Source organism: Xiphias gladius, chromosome 18, assembly GCF_016859285.1.
Source record: "Xiphias gladius isolate SHS-SW01 ecotype Sanya breed wild chromosome 18, ASM1685928v1, whole genome shotgun sequence".
In the NCBI taxonomy this organism is placed as follows: domain Eukaryota; kingdom Metazoa; phylum Chordata; class Actinopteri; order Istiophoriformes; family Xiphiidae; genus Xiphias; species Xiphias gladius.
The window spans coordinates 542,273-561,887 of NC_053417.1; the positions used below are offsets into that span (position 1 = coordinate 542,273).

The 19,615-nt window shown below is 40.3% G+C and overlaps 1 protein-coding gene across 2 annotated transcripts in view; it reads left to right on the forward strand.

Annotated features, from left to right (window-relative positions):
* Nucleotides 1-17,066, forward strand: part of LOC120803938 (ephrin type-B receptor 2-like) — a 53,329-nt gene extending 36,263 nt beyond the window's left edge. Inside the window, exons 5-16 of one of the 2 annotated variants that reach the window (XM_040152984.1) lie at nucleotides 1,279-1,614; nucleotides 1,809-1,933; nucleotides 2,108-2,270; nucleotides 2,771-2,879; nucleotides 5,467-5,534; nucleotides 5,727-5,849; nucleotides 7,496-7,743; nucleotides 8,660-8,875; nucleotides 13,051-13,200; nucleotides 14,870-15,063; nucleotides 15,169-15,324; nucleotides 16,958-17,066. In XM_040152984.1, the coding sequence (XP_040008918.1) occupies nucleotides 1,279-1,614; nucleotides 1,809-1,933; nucleotides 2,108-2,270; nucleotides 2,771-2,879; nucleotides 5,467-5,534; nucleotides 5,727-5,849; nucleotides 7,496-7,743; nucleotides 8,660-8,875; nucleotides 13,051-13,200; nucleotides 14,870-15,063; nucleotides 15,169-15,324; nucleotides 16,958-17,066 (1,997 nt within the window). The remainder of the gene's footprint in view (nucleotides 1-1,278; nucleotides 1,615-1,808; nucleotides 1,934-2,107; nucleotides 2,271-2,770; nucleotides 2,880-5,466; nucleotides 5,535-5,726; nucleotides 5,850-7,495; nucleotides 7,744-8,659; nucleotides 8,876-13,050; nucleotides 13,201-14,869; nucleotides 15,064-15,168; nucleotides 15,325-16,957) is intronic. The other variant, XM_040152983.1, reaches the window with a different exon arrangement.
* Nucleotides 17,067-19,615: the final 2,549 nt, after the last annotated feature.

A 19,615-nucleotide genomic window follows, 5' to 3' on the forward strand; every position in this document is an offset into this window, starting at 1 on the left:
TCACCGTGGCAGCACGGGATATATAATCCTTCCAGTGTGTTGTGGGTCTACCCTGGGGATTCCATCTAGTTGGATGTGCTCAGAGAAACTCTTATAAGAGGTTTCACAATCAGATATCAAAACCTACCTCCTCGGACCCCATTCAATTTAGATGTCCAAGGTCCTAACACTAACACTAACACTATCTCGGCCCACCCTGCAAAGCAAACTCATTTCAGCTGTATCTGTGATCTCATTCTTTCGGTCGATACCAAAAGGATATGACCATTGATGAGGACAGGCAGGTCCTGGTGCTTATGCTGCACCAATCTACCTGTCAATCTTGCATTCTATCTTACCTTCACTCGTGAACAAGACCACAAGATAATTGAAATCCCTCTCTTGGGACAATGACATACTTTTAACCTGAAGGGGCAATCCACTGTTGATTGGCAGGGAACCATGTTCGTTTACTTGGCGGTGGCGACTTTCATCTGGCCCCTTCACACTGGGCTGCAGACTTCCCCTGTGTACACTGGACATCACAGCCCGATGTAACCGGCAGACCCACATAATCTGCAAATAGAGATGTAGTCTTAAGGCCACCATACCAAACACCCTGCACACCATGAAAACCACAAACTGAAGAGGTGTGAGACAAAACACTTGCAGAGCTCAGCACCCACTGAGAATGCACTTGACTTCATGACAGCAACAGTATCTTTGCAAGGGTACAGAACTGGTCCAGTGCACCATGACCAGGCGCCACATTGTTCCTCTTGAATCTGAGGGTCAAAAAAACAAAAAATCACCAAAAAATTGTGACCTAAATAAAAAAACTTTAAAAAATTAATAAACAAAATAAAACAAATCTGGATTTAACAAATACAAAAATCATGAGAAATATTGACATGGATAGCCTCTCTCGTCTTCTCCACTGAACAAACAAATGTTATAAGAGCACCAACTGCAGAAACTTAAACTTCATCAGAAGAAAATCTGAGTTGAAAAAGTTATCACAGTATTGGTTTGCTTAACATGTAAGTTCTTCTCCAAAACACCACAGCAACAAGTTGCCAAGTACCTTAGATTGTCTTATATTTGTGCATGTTTTGTACCATATTTAGGGGATTAGGTAAATAGCACAGATTGAAAATAAACCCAGCAGAGGCAGGCAGTTGTAGTGAGGGAAAGTAGAGGCAAATGAAGAATAATGAGTAATTGTTGCAAGCCTGCCTTACAATTACAAGTGTAGTGTACATTGCTAGTGTAATTTTGTTTTTTCCCTTTCTCTTCCAGCTGTTCCATCAGCTCCACAAAACGTCATCTCCATTGTGAATGAGACCTCTCTGAGGTTGGAGTGGAGCCCACCACAGGAAGTTGGTGGCCGAGAAGATGTTGTCTACAACATCATATGTAAGAGCTGTGGCAGTGGGCGGGGTGGTTGCACCCGCTGTGGAGACAATGTTCAGTTTGTCCCACGTCAACTGGGACTGACCAACGCCCGCGTCCACATCAGCGACCTCCTGGCTCACACCCAGTACACCTTTGAAATACAGGCTGTCAATGGAGTGTCTGACCAGAGTCCTTATTCACCACAGTACACGTCTGTCAACATCACCACTAACCAGGCTGGTGAGGCTCAAGTTTTACATGGGATAACTTCACTTTAATGACTGCTCAATGATTTGATGAGTAATCATGATTAGGTCCAAAAGTTTCATTTTAAGTTATAATTTCAGAAGTAATTTTAGTTTCAGTAGCCTTGCTGCCTGTCAGTATTTTTTCTCTACCGCCTCTAACTTTGCGCACCCATATTTTGTTCTCAGCACCATCAGCAGTGTCCATCATCCACCAGGTCAGCAGAACCCCTAACAGCATCACACTCTCCTGGTCCCAGCCTGATCAGCCCAATGGAGTTATCCTGGACTATGAACTGCAGTACTATGAGAAGGTACATCAGTGCTGATGATAAACGTCAGGCTTCCTCAGTTTTCCCCCACATTTGACAGTGATAATCTTACTGGTCTAGTGCCTCATTTATAGTTTTGATGCTCTCAGGAATCACCTCAGATACCATTTGTCTGATTATTTTTTTGATTTATAATTTGTAATGCATGTTTTTCAGAACCAGGCAGAGTGGAATTCCTCTCTAACAAGGAGTCAGACTAACACTGCAGTCATACGAAGCTTGAAGCCTGGAACTATCTACGTCTTTCAGGTTCGGGCTCGGACTGTCGCTGGATTTGGACGTTTTAGTGGCAAAATGTACTTCCAAACTATGACCGAAGGTAGGATTGACAATCAGATTTACTGGCCAACTAAATGTACACATATGTTTGCCCCAGGGGCTTCCTTATAGGGTTCCAAAGTGGAAGGAGCTATTTGGGGCACCTATGGTTCCAGAAGTAGTTCAATTAAGACAAGGTTATGTGATTCACAGTTGGAGCTCTTATACAGCTTGGATCAGCATGAAACGGTTAAATCAGTCCAAATGATTAACAACTGCGTTACAAAATATCTGGTTCTTTGATAAAAATAATTGACAGTTCAAGCTTGTGCACATAAAATTTAGAAGAGAAGTTAACTAAAACTCCCAAAGTGCTTTTCAGCAAGAAAATTCTTTCCGGAAAACTAAAAGAAAAAACTGAAATGGAAATACAGAATGGGGAAAAACACTTCTGGAAACTTCCACTTTGTAACTCTAAAGGTACTGCAGCCATGGATTGAGTCCGTATTCGAAAAAATGTGAAAATTAGCATGTCTTGGTTTTCTGTCTTATGGCCTGTAGAGGAATATAACTCCAGTATCCAGGAGAAGCTCCCCCTCATCATTGGTTCAGCTGCTGCAGGGGTAGTCTTCATAGTTGCCATCACTGTCTTCATAGTTCTGTGCCGCAGGTGAGCCAGTAATGTTACAGGCCATGAAGTGATATAATAATGTGTGTTTTCTTTAAAGTACCAAACACCATGTACTGTAAAAAAAAATATAATTTAATGTTGGCTTATTTCCACTGCTAACTGTTGGATAAGATTTAGTTGCCAGATCGTGTGTCTAATTCAAATACCTTAATATGGGGCCCAAAAATGTAATTGGATAAGCTTAACATTTCCCTTTTGGGCCTTCCCGGGGTCCTAAAAATCCAGGAACTAGACTTTCCAAGGATCGATGTTGTCGAGAAACAGGAGCTCTGGCCCCTTCCCCCCTGGAGCTACGATTTTTCAGTTTTAGTGCTTTCGGCGCAAGACATCCACTGTCCACCAGGTGGCTCATTCTCCAGGTATTGCCATTGGAGGGGGTGCCCGATGGCATAACTCAATGGCTCGCGTAGTGCCATTGGATGCCAACCCCACAACCCGCAGCCACGGCAAGGTATTGCCATCAGATAGCAGGTGCCAATACTTTCTGTCTACTTTTTTCACTGTTAGACACTTGATAAGATATTGCCAGCACAGCATTTACCTGCAAAGGTATTGCTATTGTAAACCAAAGTCACTGCCTCTCTGCTTGGCTGGACCCAGGCCCTGCAGTAAGGTATGTGAAGTGGACAAAGTCTGTAACTGCGGCTCAGATCAAATTTGAAGTCTCCTGGATGAGTTTGTTAAAGCACAATGCCTGTAAATGGCAGAAGCTGTGCCAAAATTGAAAATTCAAAAATGGCTAACTTCCTGTTGGACCGAGGGTAACGTGCCGAGAGGATTTTTTGTAAGTCTTGGGATGTTACATGTAGCTACTGAATTTTGTACATGTAGGTGAAATGTACTCCGAAGGCCGAAGGCTACTCTGTTGAAATTTTGTAGGGTGGTGCTAATGAGCCATTTTTCTACAGTCATGTGCAAGACCCATAAAATATGTAAATTTTCACCAGTTTTCTTGAGTTTTCAAGCACCTCTAGCCCCTCAAAAATGTGATTCAATTTTTTAGATATTATTATTATTATTAATAATAATAATAATAATAATAATAATAATAATAATAATAATAATAATAATAATAATAATAATGTAATAAAACATTGTGGGCAGAGCTTCTAGTGTGCCATGTTTGATGAGAATTGCAGAAACCGGAATTTTTAGCCCACGAGCCTCTGAGGGCCAAGAATCCAAATATGGCCAAAATTGACATGTCTCCAATCAGCTTCGTCACACTGTTAAATCCTTCGAGTGAGAGGGTGATAGAATTAAAATTTCAGCTGGCTAGCCCAAGTCGCTTTGGAGGAAATGGCCACAACATTTGCCCAACCCAGGGATATGCCAATCTATTGGCAGGACAGTTCCCTAGGCCATCAGAGCCAAATTTGAACTTATATCTTCGAACAGGTCACCTATTTTGACTGCTGGTTATGCTCAGGACCCCCTTCCTGACCCCCGAGCATCAGCCCAATTGGACAAACAACAACTGTGGACCCGTTTGAACCTCTTGGCAGTCATAAGTGTCGAATTTTGGGCCTCTGTGCCTATTTTGTTGCATTTCGGGTGAAGTGGATGAAGTGGACAAAAAGTCATCCAAATGGACAGGACAAGGGTTCTGTCCAAAAGGCAGCGGTTTATAATGGACAGAAAGTCCACTTTATGGATAGGCGGCGTCTTACAGCCATCAAACGGTAATGTACAGTCAGCACACCCAGGTGACCAGTGGCAGCCTTTTGCACTGCAATTGGATGGTGATGTAGCCATGAGATGACTTTGTGTCCACTAACAAGAAATCACCATTCAAAATTTGTCCAAAAAGTGGGGGATTCCCTAATTAACAGTGAACTAAACCACACAATAAAGAGCCAAAAGAGCCTAAATAGCTCTGTAGAGCTGAAGAGATGTTGACGATTCTCTGTCGGTTCCTCACTGTCACATTACATGCAGTTGATGATTCAGTGATAATATCATGAATGGAGGGCTGAATGCGCAGAAAATGTTGAATTACCCTAGTTTGTAAGGTGATAAAGAACCTGGCAACATATTTAACGTGTTGTTTTGGGCTTAAGAAAATCTATTATCAAACATCGTAGGTTTTAGGTGTCACTAAACTTTGGAACTTTTGCACCATAGCCATTCCTTGAAACAGAGCTGGGTCACTACAGAATCTGTTCATGTGCACATCTCGTACAAAGCCATGGAAAAAACATAGAATGCACTTTACCACAAATCCCCATCATAAATAAAATTGCACTTTGCACTCTGGATGTTACCCACACATCCCTACTGCACATCTAATCATTTGTGAACAGTCAAAATAACTGCACAACCAAAATATCAACCAAGGCAAGAAAAAAACTATGCATCAGACAGAAATTCCTCTTTACTTGGTCAAACCTCACTGTACACTCACATAAAAAATAGAGCTCTATGTTATGACAAAGGACTCCCATTTCAAGGCCCACTTACTAGCCTTTTCCAGAGCTTCATCCATATTACATGGTCTTTGTCAGTGGATGGGGTTGCTCATTTCATGAATCTGTTGACATGCAAGCCTCTGTGTTTTTGTACCCAGCAGAAGAAGTTCAGACAGACCAGAATCGGAGTACACAGACAAACTCCAACATTACACCAGTGGTCACAGTAAGTACCTTTTACTCTGCACACTATGTTGTCATAAGATAAACTGACAGCCATTAAACACTGATGTTTCACAAGTCACATTTTGTTTTGTGAGAGCATGTAAGTAAAATTCATGATCGTTTTGCTCTTATGTTTTTAAATGTCAGTTTCTTTTGTGTGTATAGCTGGTGCTGTCTCTTCTCTCTGTTGAAGTGTCACCAGGAATGAAGATTTACATTGACCCCTTCACATATGAAGACCCAAATGAAGCAGTCAGAGAGTTTGCCAAGGAGATTGACATTTCCTGTGTCAAGATTGAACAAGTGATTGGTGCAGGTAAAGTATAACAGTGCCTGAAAAAGGAAATGATGTAAAGTATCAGAGAGGGCAGGTGCTGTGCTTTGGTAGGAGCATGTTGGGTTAATAACAGATTATTAATAATTATCATAAAATATATAAAATAATAAAATAATATTCATAAAATTATTAATAGGAATTAATAATTATGGGGCACCAATAACAAAACTGTAAATTCAGTCTCAGATGGGTGTTCAACTATAAATGTCAATATCTAGTAGATATCAACACTTAGGAAGTGAACAGTGAAGCGTTGAATCTGAGCACTGAACATAACAATCCAGCTGTTATCACAGGAAGTATGTACAAATAATCACAAACAACAACTGCTTAATGTATAACAGACTTTATTAACAGTAGCAATATTAATCAACAATCAATATTATCCTTAATTAACAGACATCCGTTATCCAACTGTAGCAACAGCAACAAGCAATTATAAGCACAAGTGACTATACTACCAAAAAAAGGAAAAACAGCAGACATGGAGTTCATTCGATCTGTGTATGTGTGTGAATGGGTGTGTGTGTGTGTGCGTATAAAGGGATTGAGAGAGAGAGAAAGAGAGAGAGAGAGAGGGGGAAAGATGGCAGACGAGATCACTTGAGTTTAGATGTCTCGCACAAGCTCAAAATGGCGGGCTCAACTGCAAGATTTGAACAGGGAGAGTGAGAGACAAAGGGGGAGATGTGATCTAACACGTCTCTGGCAAGAAGATGGCGTTGGGGCAAGCTGCGTTATGCTACCACGCTATCTGTGCACCAAGGGTGTTTGTGAATGCATTGCAGATGTGTGTAGGTTTAAGTTAGTAAGAAGAGAGAGAGAGAGAGAGAGAAGCATGCAAAGCAAACCAAGGAATATCCTGGCCATCGCAGAGAAATTATTAATATTTCACCACACAGTAGAAAGGCAGGCAAACTATTGTTCATAAGGCCTGACACTGGTCTTTTAACTGGTAAAATTGCAGCTCAGTGGCTATCTCCCAGTTGTGAAACTAACCCAAGCAGCCCACAATGTGGGAGGACACAAACAAACTCTAAAACACTAAAGGAAATCAAAAAAAGCAGCAAAGCAGTAAATATTCCACAGTATTTTACAGCAATCAGAGGGCACGGCGGCCTGTTCTTCACAACAATAACAGTACAGTTTACAAGCAATAAAGTTTACAATACATAATATTAATAATTAAAGTCTCTGCCCAGACACAAACCTCTGACTTTTTTGGCACTGTTTCAACTAACGGCTCCAGAAAGTTAAAGAAATCCTGAGTCAGGCTTCTGGGCTTCATGTAGACCTTCTATTGTTTCAAGCACGTGGCATGAGATCCAAACAACAGATGAGGACTGAACAGAGGGTTTTCAGAAGGTTACTTTTTACTGGACTTGTTGAAACTGTACAGCAGTGCAATTAATGCAACATCTCATATTACTGTTTGAACATAGTTTATGTACCATTCCTGTCAGGATTATGTCATAGAAAACTCTGATTTGAAACTGGTTTGGTTTCATTGAATTTCATTATGGTTTTTTAAAGTCTAAAGCACTAAGTAAAACGTTTAGATTAATACATATGATTTTTTTTAAATGCCTTTCACTCTCCACATACTGCTCTCGTCTTCCTGTCAGGTGAGTTTGGGGAGGTGTGTAGTGGAAACCTCCATCAGCCTGGAAAAAGAGAGATCCTCGTGGCCATTAAGACGCTGAAGGCAGGCTACACTGAACGTCAGAGGCGTGACTTTCTAAGTGAGGCATCAATCATGGGCCAGTTTGACCATCCGAACATCATCCATCTGGAGGGGGTGGTGACCAAGAGCAGCCCTGTAATGATCATCACTGAGTTCATGGAGAATGGATCCCTCGACTCCTTCCTCAGGGTAAAGGAGCCACACTGATTAATAACAAAGTTGCCTTCCAAAAGGCACACACTAGAAAGTGAGTTTTGAAGACATGTGAAGCCCTGCTAATGGCCCTGCCTACATTACACCACAGGTGGTTCTAGGCTCATTGGAGATCCGGGGTCTGAGGTCGGCTGTGATCGCTACATATTGCAATCTCAATAAGTCCCATATAAATTAACCAATATTATTAGTTAATTCAGTGGGAGTGTATTCAGGCACACCTTCGGGGCTCTGTCATCTGGCAGCACTTGTTGTTCAGGATCCAGGGGATAGGGCGAGTCTGGCGTCTGCAGGTTACACCAGGCAAACTAAACTGTGATCAGCAGCGACTTAAACACCTTAGTATCATCATTCATCATTAATAGGGACAAGGTGGTATCTGTTGCGTCAGCTTTCTGAGACATTTTTTGACCAAGAGTTGCTTTCAAACAAGATCTCTACATTTAATAATCAGTCTGGATATGCACATAGACATACAACAACCACACAAAACACACTGTCAGGAGTACTGGCTGGCTCCCTAATAAGGAAGTTTGAAACTGGTGACAGTTTTGGTATTCTTATATTAGAGGCCAGGGGAAAGGTCATGGGCACAACATGAACATTCATCCTTTGGGGGCTATGACTCGTTAATTTCAGCAATGAAAACTATGACTACCATCACTGCTTATTACTGCAATTATTTAGAAACAGCTGTCAGTGAATAATAACAGTCTAGACAGGAGAGAAAGCGATGAGGCGAGGAGATTTGATCCCAAGCCAGAAAGGAATCGCGGTTAATTTGAAGTGGATTTGTTGGAATATGTTCACTATATGGTAGAAGGTCATGTTCATTCTTTTGCATTATTCATCACAAAGTCGAAACACTAATTTGATGTTTTTTTTCTTAAAGCAAAATGATGGGCAGTTCACAGTGATCCAGCTGGTGGGAATGCTGCGAGGCATAGCAGCTGGAATGAAGTACCTATGTGACATGAACTACGTCCATCGAGACCTGGCAGCTAGAAACATCCTGGTCAACAGCAACCTGGTGTGCAAAGTGTCTGACTTCGGCCTGTCACGCTTCCTTGAGGATGATACTTCAGACCCCACTTACACCAGCACTCTGGTTAGTCTTCATCACAGACTCACCAGACTCACAGAGTGTCTTATCATACCATTAGGAGTCCTCCTAAATGGGTCCTGGCAAAGAGTTTCCTCTTGAGAGCTTTTAAAAGAGATGCTAAGAGACACTTCTATGGATGCATTCACGTTTATGAATTAATTCTCAGTGACAAGTTGACAGGTGATTGGTCTGTGTCAGTGAATGTGGAAAGTATAGTATTACTCTATGCATAGGTAAATTGAAAGGAACCTGATTGGATTAGATAAGTAAATAAAATTACGTCAAATTACATTATGAAATTAAATTACATTATTGAGAGTTAAGGCTGGAGATATACTTGCTTTTAACTAAGCGTTCGTGTGCACATGATGACTGCCTCACGTATCATGCGTCCATTTGGAGTGTCGCTTGGGCACATCCTCAGGAATTAACACCACGCATCCACAAGCTGAAATACGCACATGAACAGTAGGGACAGTGTAGGGGTAGTATGGGGATGTGACAGGGTAGACACATCAGAAGTGACAACAATGGACGGAAGTTTTGAAGACAAGCTAATAGATCAAGTCAGCAACTAACCTGTATCTGTATGATGTGTCATTGCTGCTGCACAGTGACAAACATCAGTGACAAACAACAGTAACCTCCTCAAATGTTGTTATTTATCGTTTATATCACATAAATCTGGAAGTTCTATACAGTCTGAGCTCTCTGGTGTGCCCTCTAGCGGTATCCTCCAGTAACACATGTACTACATGGGCAAGTGTATAAACAATTACGTTCGCTACGTTCACAGCCGGTTGTCTACATAAACACATGGTTAAAGAGCAGGCAGTGAAATAAATGAAAAAATGGTTGGGCCAATAGGTCAATAGGTTTCTAAAAAAGCATCAGTAATGCAATCATACCAGTTTTTGTCTTTCTGTGAGTCTGTCCACCCATTACAAACAACCCCATCGGTCCTTTGTGCAGCAGCTCATTACAACTCACATTTACGTTTTATTGTTAATTGACATTTAGCAGTCGTGTGAGACACCATCAGTCACTTCAGCAAATGCCCCTAAATGAACTGTCTATATTCAAGTGACAAGTGCCCTCAAATTCACATAGGCAGGAGGTCAGGGTGGATGGATGGGTCAACAAAACACTGGACTGAACTACACTTGATACAGGAGAGTCAAGTCAAGTCAAGTCAGTTTTATCATAACAGACATTACTCTCTTATAATATTATTTACAGAGACCCAGCATTCCCCATGAGCAAGCACTTGGTGACAGTGGAAAGGAAAAACTCAATTTTATCAGGTAGAAACCTTGAACAGAACCTGGCTCATGGTGAGTGGCCGTCTACCGTCTACCCGACTGAGTGGGTAGAGGAGAAGGGGGGGGGGGTGAGAGAGAGCAAGAGGGTTGAGAGGCAGGAGAGAGAGAAGGGGGGTAGGAGAAAGAGAGAGAGCAGGAGGAAAGACACCAGCACAATGCAAGTTCCACATAGAGATGTAATAACAATAACAATAATAATAATAATAATAAGCATTATTATTATTAAAGCTGCAAGTGGGGTTGATCGATTAGTTTGGGGCACCATGTCTATAACTGAATACTGGCATGTAGATGCCTTCAGGCAAGGATTCTATGTTGTATATCAACTATAGACAAGATCATGAAACTTTTATGCAAATAAAATGATGATTGTCACACAAGGCTTACTTCGAGTTACCAGTAGGTGGTGCTCTTAATATGATTTAATATTGGCTTGCAGATGTCTTCAGGCTGGGACTCTTATCAAACATGAAAGATCTGATGATGTGGATTTGAGGTACAACCCTTTCTGTCTTGATGCCAAAGCGTCAAGAAATTCGCTGCACCGCCAGGGAAACACTGTTAAATGAAAACTCACAATCTTCACAATAAAGCATCATCGAGGTCTTAAGGCTTTTCTGACCTCATTGGAGGTGGATTTGGTCAACCCGCTAGGAGCAGTACATCAAAGTATAGAAACCGTCATTTCCTGTTGCAAGTAGGTGGCGCTATTACTATGATTCTATATTGGCATGTAGCTGTCTTAAGGCTGGGAATCTCATCAAACATGTGAAGTTTGGGTCAGATTGGACAATGTATATGTTCCCCATATCCTGTTTTATGGTGAGACATCAAAATTTGAACAGACAATAAAAACTTCACAATTTAGCATCATGAAGGACTTTAGATTGTACTGATCAAATTTGAAGTCAATCTGATTATTTGTTTAGGAGGAGTTTGTTAAAATACAATGCCTGTAAATGGCAAAAACTGTGCCAAAATTGCACAGTAAATTCAAAATGGCTGACTTCCTGTTGGGTTTAGGGTATGGTTCCAAGAAGCTTCATTGTAAGTCTTGGGATGTTACATGTGCCTACCAAATTTCATACATGTAGGTGAAACGTACCACGAGGGCTACTTTGTGGAACTGTACTGGAAGTTTGGGGCAGATTGGGCCATGTACAGACCAGTTACAAACAACTTCCTGATTCCTGGCAAAACATGAAAATTCAATGCTTCGCCAGGGACACACCTTTGCACAAAAACTCAAAAGCTTTGCAATTTAGCATCATGACACCCATATCAGGTATCTATTTTCTCCATCTTTCATGAGTTTTCAAACACCCAAAGCACCTTGTTTTTGCGATGGCAAATAAGAATAATAATAGTAATAATCCTTAGCATTACAATAGGGACTTTGCACCACTTGGTGCTTGGGCCTACTACTACTAATAATAATGAAAATAAACAAAGCGATTTAAATAGTGTCCTCATACCGGTCGGTGCTCTGGCCCTAATAATAATAATAAACATAGCGATTTAAAAAGAGTCCTTGCACTGGTCGGTGCGAACTGGAAGATGGTTCAACAGGAGGGGAGCCTGATAACTGAAGGCTCTGCCTCCCATTCTACTTTTGGAGACCCTAGGAACCACAAGTAAGCCTGTGTTCTGGGAGCACAGTGTTCTAGTGGTAACTGGGTTCTATGAGGTCTTTAAGATATGGTGCCTGACCATTAAAGGTTGAGTAAGCAATTCTGGAGAAAGATTGTTGTTATTTTAACTCAAAAGCAAAACAAATACACCCCTCCTTCAATGCTCCTTCAGAACGTGTGCCCCCCCCAATTTCATGGATGTGCATTGCCAAAGCAACAACACAATTGCGGAATCCAGAGCATCTCATACAGTGTAGAAGTGGATACTCTTTCTCATAGCTGAAGCACAAACCTTATAGGACGTCATCAAACAAATGGCATGCACACAAACACAGCGGTAATTAGCTGCTTAGATTTAGATTGTTTTTGCAAAACTACAGAATAGAGGACCGTAGATTTGTAACTAAGTACAATTGGGTATCATCTGCATAACAATGGAAGTTTATGGAGTGTTTCCTAATATTGCCTAAAGGAAGCATATATAAGGTGTATAGAACTGGTCCAACCACAGAACCTTATGGAACTCTGTGTCCAACTTTTTTGTGCATGGAGGATTCATTGTTAACATATACAACAGAACTCAATCTCATAAATAGGACTTAAACCAGTTTAGAGTGTTTCCGTTAATGCCAAATAAATGTTCCAGTCTCTGGGATGGTCAATAGCGACAAATGCAGCACTAAGATCTAACAAAACAAGTACAGAGACAAATCCTTTGTCTGATGGAATTAGATTGATGCTTTGTGCTTTTTCTGTTCTATGATGCACTTTAAATCCTGACGGAAAATCCTCAAATGAACTTCTGTTACATTGAAAAATCACAACTGATTGTTTCTTTGTTGGTTTGTTTGTGTGAAAACTGTCACCATAGTTTAACACCACGATCATTCTATATCCTAACACATTTATTATTGTAAAAATGACAATGAATATCCTTTAACTTCAACAAGATTACTTCAACCCAAACCATGATCTTACCCTCAACCCGATCAAATTGTTTTTATGCCTAAAACCAACCAATCCTTTATTACAGCATTGTGAAAACATAAAATGATTTTTTAGCAGTGACTTTTAGCGGTTGCTGTGGCATATTTCCTTCCACTGGAAGGAGAGCAATGCCCTTGGGTTGTATCAGAGGGTAGTGCCAAACAACCTATGTGGTCGTTTAGGTTTGAGGATTTGCTTTCTGTCCCGTGTTATACTTCCCACTTGTTTTTTCCCCCAGGGAGGAAAGATTCCCATCCGGTGGACCGCTCCAGAGGCCATTCAGTACAGGAAGTTCACCTCCTCCAGTGATTGCTGGAGCTATGGCATTGTCATGTGGGAGGTGATGTCATATGGAGAGAGGCCCTACTGGGACATGAGCAATCAAGATGTGAGTAAATACCTGTAGAACAGCCAGTATTCACATTTTAATACATATTTCAAATCTGTCATAGAAAGGTGATCTTTAATGATCTGTTTGTGCAGCTTAATACAGTAAAATTTAATGGTAGTTTTAAGTTGAGGGGCTTTATTATTGATGATAGTGGTACAGATTCAAGGTTTTTGTACTCAAATTCAGTAAGTAGATGTAATTTTTAAACTAACTCAGGGGCATACCAGGCCAGGCAGTAAAAGCTGCCTTCAGACAGTGGGAAGTCTGCCAATGAAAGAAAAAATAAAAAATATATATATAAATTAAGTCAGATGATATTAGCATTCAGGTGTCAGCCAACAATGCTATTTGCACCCAGAATGGAATATCCAATGTTGCTATTTATACTCAAGTGTCTATAGCCTAGCATGGCACAGGCAAGCACCCGGGTATCCTGGCCAACAATACTATTTGCACCCAGGCAAACATTTGATCCTTGTATGTGTATATTTACTATAGTAATGTATATTTTAGAGACAGCACCAGAGTCCCAATCTACTTTACCAGCTAAAGAACAACATTTGTTCCTGAGGGGAAATTCAGATGGTCAGCAGCAGATTGGGATTTGGTACAGGATTATCGCCAAATAAAGCAAACATTAAGGCGAAGAAAGAATTCAACAAATTTACCTTAAAAGCACAAAACATTAAAGCACAAATAAGCCTTTTTGAGAAAATTCAATGCAAAATTCAAACTAACCAGCCAGTTTTGCCAAAAATCGAAAAGTATATTCAACTATAGACAACTTGCTAGCCTTGTTTTGTAAGGAGTGAAAATACTTACCTTCCAGTGACTCCAGTTTCCCTGTTTACAGTCCCAGAACCTACCTCTCTAATACACAGAGAAGAAGTCAATTCTGCTGAAGACAAACCTTCAATGATAACTTTAGTTTGGACTCAAAAGAAGCGCTTAGACAAGTAATATTCAACAGTTTAAAAGCAGCTTTATTTCAAACTTGGAACTGAGTGGTAGCGGAAGTTGAGCAAGGGCTGACAGCAGCAGGGCAGGTGGAGGCAGCAGGGTTCTAAGAAAATCAAAAGTGGTGCGGAGTGAGGCAAACAGACAGGAATAGGAGAGGACGAAGAATCCACAGGCACAGGCAAAACCTGGATTTAACAAAATTCAAACAACCACAAGGAAATTGCACTACAAGAACAAAAAAATTAGCTTTAGCATTAGTACCATGTTAGCAAACTGAACAATCCTGCAAAAACTGTAGGGTGGAGCCAGGGTCTTTATATTGCTGGCGTTGAGTAGTGAATGGGTTTCAGCTGCACACGTGGAATTGCAGCAGTAGGGAACCAGATTGCCATGCCCAGACAGAAAAACACACATACACACACAGACAGGGAAAGAGAAAAACTGGAGACAAACAAGAAACACAAGGGAGGGGCAAACAGTAGGAAACATCGGGAATGAGGGAGAGGCATAGCCTAACCATGACAGGCCCAAGCTATGATGTGGTTTATCTCAAGTGCCAACAACCAAATAAATGGTTTAATTTAATTTCATTTGTGGTTTTGCTTGTGTCTTATCTGTTGAGTGTAGATCTGTATTGAAGAGGTTCTTATATGTTCTAGTCATGTTCTCAGATACTCAACATTAGTTTTCATATAAATTCTTGTAGGTTATCAATGCCTTAGAACAGGACTACAGGTTGCCACCCCCTATGGATTGTCCTAGTGCATTGCATCAGCTGATGCTGGACTGCTGGCAGAAAGACAGGAACAACCGACCCAAATTCAGCCAGATTGTCAGTACCTTGGACAAGATGATCCGCAACCCCAGCAGCCTCAAGGCCATGACACCACTGTCATCAAGGTATGGCTGAAAGGACCTCCATTATTTCACACTGTGAATGGCCCTCACAAATCAACCTTCTCACAGGCAGTTATGTTCTTCTTTTGTCTTCTTTCTGTCCATCAGCGTTCACTTACCTCTGCTTGATCGCAATACTCCAGACTTCTCCTCTTTCAGCACAGTGGATGAGTGGCTGGACGCAATTAAGATGGGCCAGTACAAGGAGAACTTTGCCAACGAAGGCTTCACCAGCTTTGATTTGGTGTCTCAAATGACCATGGAGTATGTTAGATATGTTTGAAATGTCCACACTGTAATGATCATTGGTAGTTACTTAATTGTCATTTAAAACCTAATGCAGATGCAGCGGCTCCTAGTTTGTAATTGAAAAGGAGTGTCTAATAGCTGTCTTCAGATTATAGAAAGACATGTGAACCTCTCACAGAAAAGTCCCAGTAATACAGTAGAAGTGTTTTTATCTTCCGTAATGTCATGTGTTTCTGAGTGAAATTATTGAAAATGTCTGCAAGGTATGAGAGGGATTCAAATTAAATTATTTTGATTTGAATCATTTACCCATAAGTTAATAGTCAAGGGTAGTTTTAATTGATGGGAAAAAGACAAAATAAAGGCATTTTTTACATAATGTATATTAAGGTGTATACCAAGAGAAATTATTTCACTTTGTTCTTAACAGTAATGACAGCACTGATAGATATATCTTTGATTGAGGTTCAATAATGACTTCTTTTTAGGTGAGACTATTATTATTACACAGCAAAAGATTATTTTTCTTCAAAAATATGCAGATGAGTTTTGACGGTTTTGTCAGTTTTAGTAGAGTCTGCATATTTTCTTTTCAGACAACAACAACCTCCCGTAATCTCAGGCTGAATCCAAATGTCTAGATATCACCGCACTTCCAGACCTGTGGACTTAACAGGTGTATTCTGACCAAGTCCATGAGTGCTGAGGGCTGTCCAAATCCACAATTAATCAAGCCCACAGGGGGGCCTCAAGGGGACTTTCTGTGGACTTCTGGAGAGTTTGCATAGGGTGCAGACTTCACTGGACTTCACTCTGTCCGTTGGCTCAATAATCCCACAAAAAACTAAATTAGTAATAATAACAAGAAGACTAAGAAGAAGAATAATGAAAATGATAATGATAATAATAATAAAAATAATAATTATTATGATTCTAATAATAATAATAATAATTTTACCATTGTACCATTTTGAAGACATTCACTTTTTTCATTTTTTTAATTTATTGATGTTGTAAGGATTCATATTGCACATACAGAATATGAATAGGCTAATCTGCAAACTACAGGCAAAGGTTGTTTTTTGTCCATCTATGGTGAGGATCCTCTGTTGAAGGTTTAATGTTCATATAATATTGTGTTTTGCAGCTCATGTAAAGGGAAAATGTTACTGCTCATTGTGACCATATGTGTTATGGACTAATGTAGCAGACATTTGTCAATATCATAGCATTAAGAACCATAGAGAAAAAAATACTGAGTTACAGGGTGAGAAATTTCAGTTAATCTCCATGGAAACACACAAGGTCTTTCAATCCTGTTTTATAGCGCTTTTCATCCTCTCACAACAGCCGCGCAGAGTTGATGTGATGGTGAACTTGTCACTGTATGCATTACAGAAGTCTGTGAGGGCTCAGTCCACAACACCGGAGGGTGGACATTTGGATTCAGCTACTGAATTTGGATTCAGCCTGTAAGAAGCATGAGAGGGTGCTTGCTGCTGCTTTGTAGCTAACTTGATGTTATAAAACATGCAGAAATAGTCATTTAGACTTGGATTTCAGAATCCAGAAAATGGAAGTCCTGAGGGATTTCAAGTTTTATTCTTGTGGTATACTGAGGTGGAACTGACAAATGGTTTCTCTTCAGGGACATCCTCAGAGTGGGAGTGACATTAGCCGGCCACCAGAAAAAAATCCTCAACAGCATCCAGTCCATGAGGGCCCAGATGAACCAGATCACTTCAGTGGAAGTGTGATCTCACAGTCCAGGAGCACACAAGCTTTGTTTACTGTAAGAAACCCAGCAGCCACCAACCCTACATTCTCCTAGAACCTCTGAGGAGGACTGATGACCTGCACACAGACTAGTGACTTCAATTCAACCTCAGCTTCACCCTCCATCCCTCCAAACTCTCTTCAGAAGATTCAATCAGTCTGCCGTAAAGCACAGATGTTTGGTAGTTTTCTTGTAGCTGTTTTATGTAAGAAAAGAATTAAAATACACAAAGGTTAATGGCAGTAACAGTCACACTCGTGGGTTTGATGTTGTAGTTTACCATAGCCACAGCCATCCAGACCCAGTCTTCAAACTGCTCAGTCCATGTCTATTTAATTGGACACCTTGTTATTTGAAATTGTTCTATTAAATGGTAACACACCACACTAGGCTTCACTACCACCAAGTTGAAACGTTCATTAAAAAATCAGTTTCTGAATTCCACTAAAAGGCTACTGCAAAATGCAAGCTATATTATTAGCTGGTAGTGCCCAGTACCCTGGCAGTTTAGGTGCTTACTGATAGCAGGATCTTCTGCCACCTCTCTCACACAGCGATATTGGTTTTCTAGATTTTGACTGGGAGGCAACAGGCACATTTTTAGTGCCCCAGCTGTTTTAGTTATTTAATAACTAAAATAGTTAAATATTTATAGTTTAAGTTACCTTAACCTAACTTAAAAACTTAAATAGTCATAACTTTATTTAAAGTTGTCTGTATCTGTAACATTTTCATCACATCAAAACCCATTTTTGGTACTACAAATGGCAGGCAGTTTTACAGCAAGACATTGAATGGATTTGCATTCTGTAACTGCCTTTCTATATAGTAGTTTTCATTTGTACTGGCTGAATCCACACAAGATTCAAATAATGTTCTTACGCACAAAAGATTCAAAGGAAATGATGCACCCACATACTACTTAATGTGTGTGATGTGAAAGATAAAAGCCATGCATCTGGAAGAGGAAGCGTTGACTGTCTTCTTTAGTCTAGTTTGTGTGGCTGCACTATAAGCAGGTCCACTATTTACTCCTCTTCTGATGTATTTTTAGACAGAGTAGGTGCCAAAGGGGAATTTGCTGCTGCCAGTAGTTGATACATGTTTGATTTGTAATAGAACTCTGGGATCTGTATTGTAAAAACACACTTGTATGGGTGAATATGATGTTATTTTTTTTAATTAAAGCTATAATCATTAAGATTTCTGTCCTGCTTCATTTGGCAGCACCTGTGGTTACTACAGGTAACGGCAAGTGTATGGGCTTAAAATTAAGGTCAAAAAGATTTTCAGTAAAAGTGATGCTCACCAATAATTCCAAAGTTTGTAGTTGTAAATCAACCTTTGTAAAAAGATGGACAATGGTGCGGGCTCTTCCATGACTCTGGTGGTTTTGCATCCATGCACAGCATATTAAATATTTATCATTATTTTCTACAGCATTATCAAATATAATTAATCCCACCACCATCTTGAAAATCTACTCCCCCTTTCAGGACCGGCGAATATGAAGGTAACGGAGCCACCTGCCCTCTGATTGCTCTGCTTTCTGATTGGGTAGTCATTGTCCAATCAGAATCAGGTGTACAGACAGGGTCAAAATTCATACTTGTAACTTCAAAATCACACACAGTGTTGGAACTTTGAGCGCACTTTTACACAGTTTTCTGCTTTGTGTCTGTACAGAGATTTTCATTAAAGCACTTCTTTTTTCACGGTGTATTTGTGGAACTTCACCGCTGATAGCATTTGTTCACAGATTTTATTCTCACAGTCGCTCTCTTTTTTCTTTTTTTTTACAAATACAAATCTTTACTACAATGTACAAACTAAAGCTTTTATATGTGCAAACCTGAGTTTCTTATGCTTTCTTTTACTGATTTACAACTACAAACTTTGGAATTATATGTGAACACTACTTAACCAGCTCAAAGTCTTTTCGACCCTAATTTCAGCGCATAAACTTGTCAATAGCATTAGTAGCCACTGGTGCTGCCAAATCAGGACAGAAATCTTAATTATAGCTTTAACTAAACAAATTGACTAACATCATATTCACCCATTGTCAGCTGGGATCAGCTCAAGCCCCCCCCGTGACCTTCAAAGGATAAGCAGTACAGCTAATGGATGGATGGATGGATGGATCATATTCACAGTTTACTGCCCTACTTTTCACGGCACCACATACTGTACCTGGCCAATCACTGCGCTGTTGTGGAGGAAGTAGTGGTAAGAGCTCACTCTTTGAAAGCATCTTGTTTGGGTTTTGAAGTCAATAGAAGCTAACAATCTTTGCAAGCTAGAGTTGTGTGCACTGGTGTTCTCCAGCTGCAATTAGTCTGACTCCTGTTAACATTGTTAACATTAATGTAACCCAGACAGTGGTTGTTTTGGGTTTTCATATTCTCTGTATTGGCTCCAAGATTGCAATGAAGTGTAGAGATTAGCCCTTGAAGGGCTCTTTAAAAGGTCACCACATATTTTAATGCCTGTGCTGCAAGAAGCTGCTGTTGTTTGACTGGTGAATCT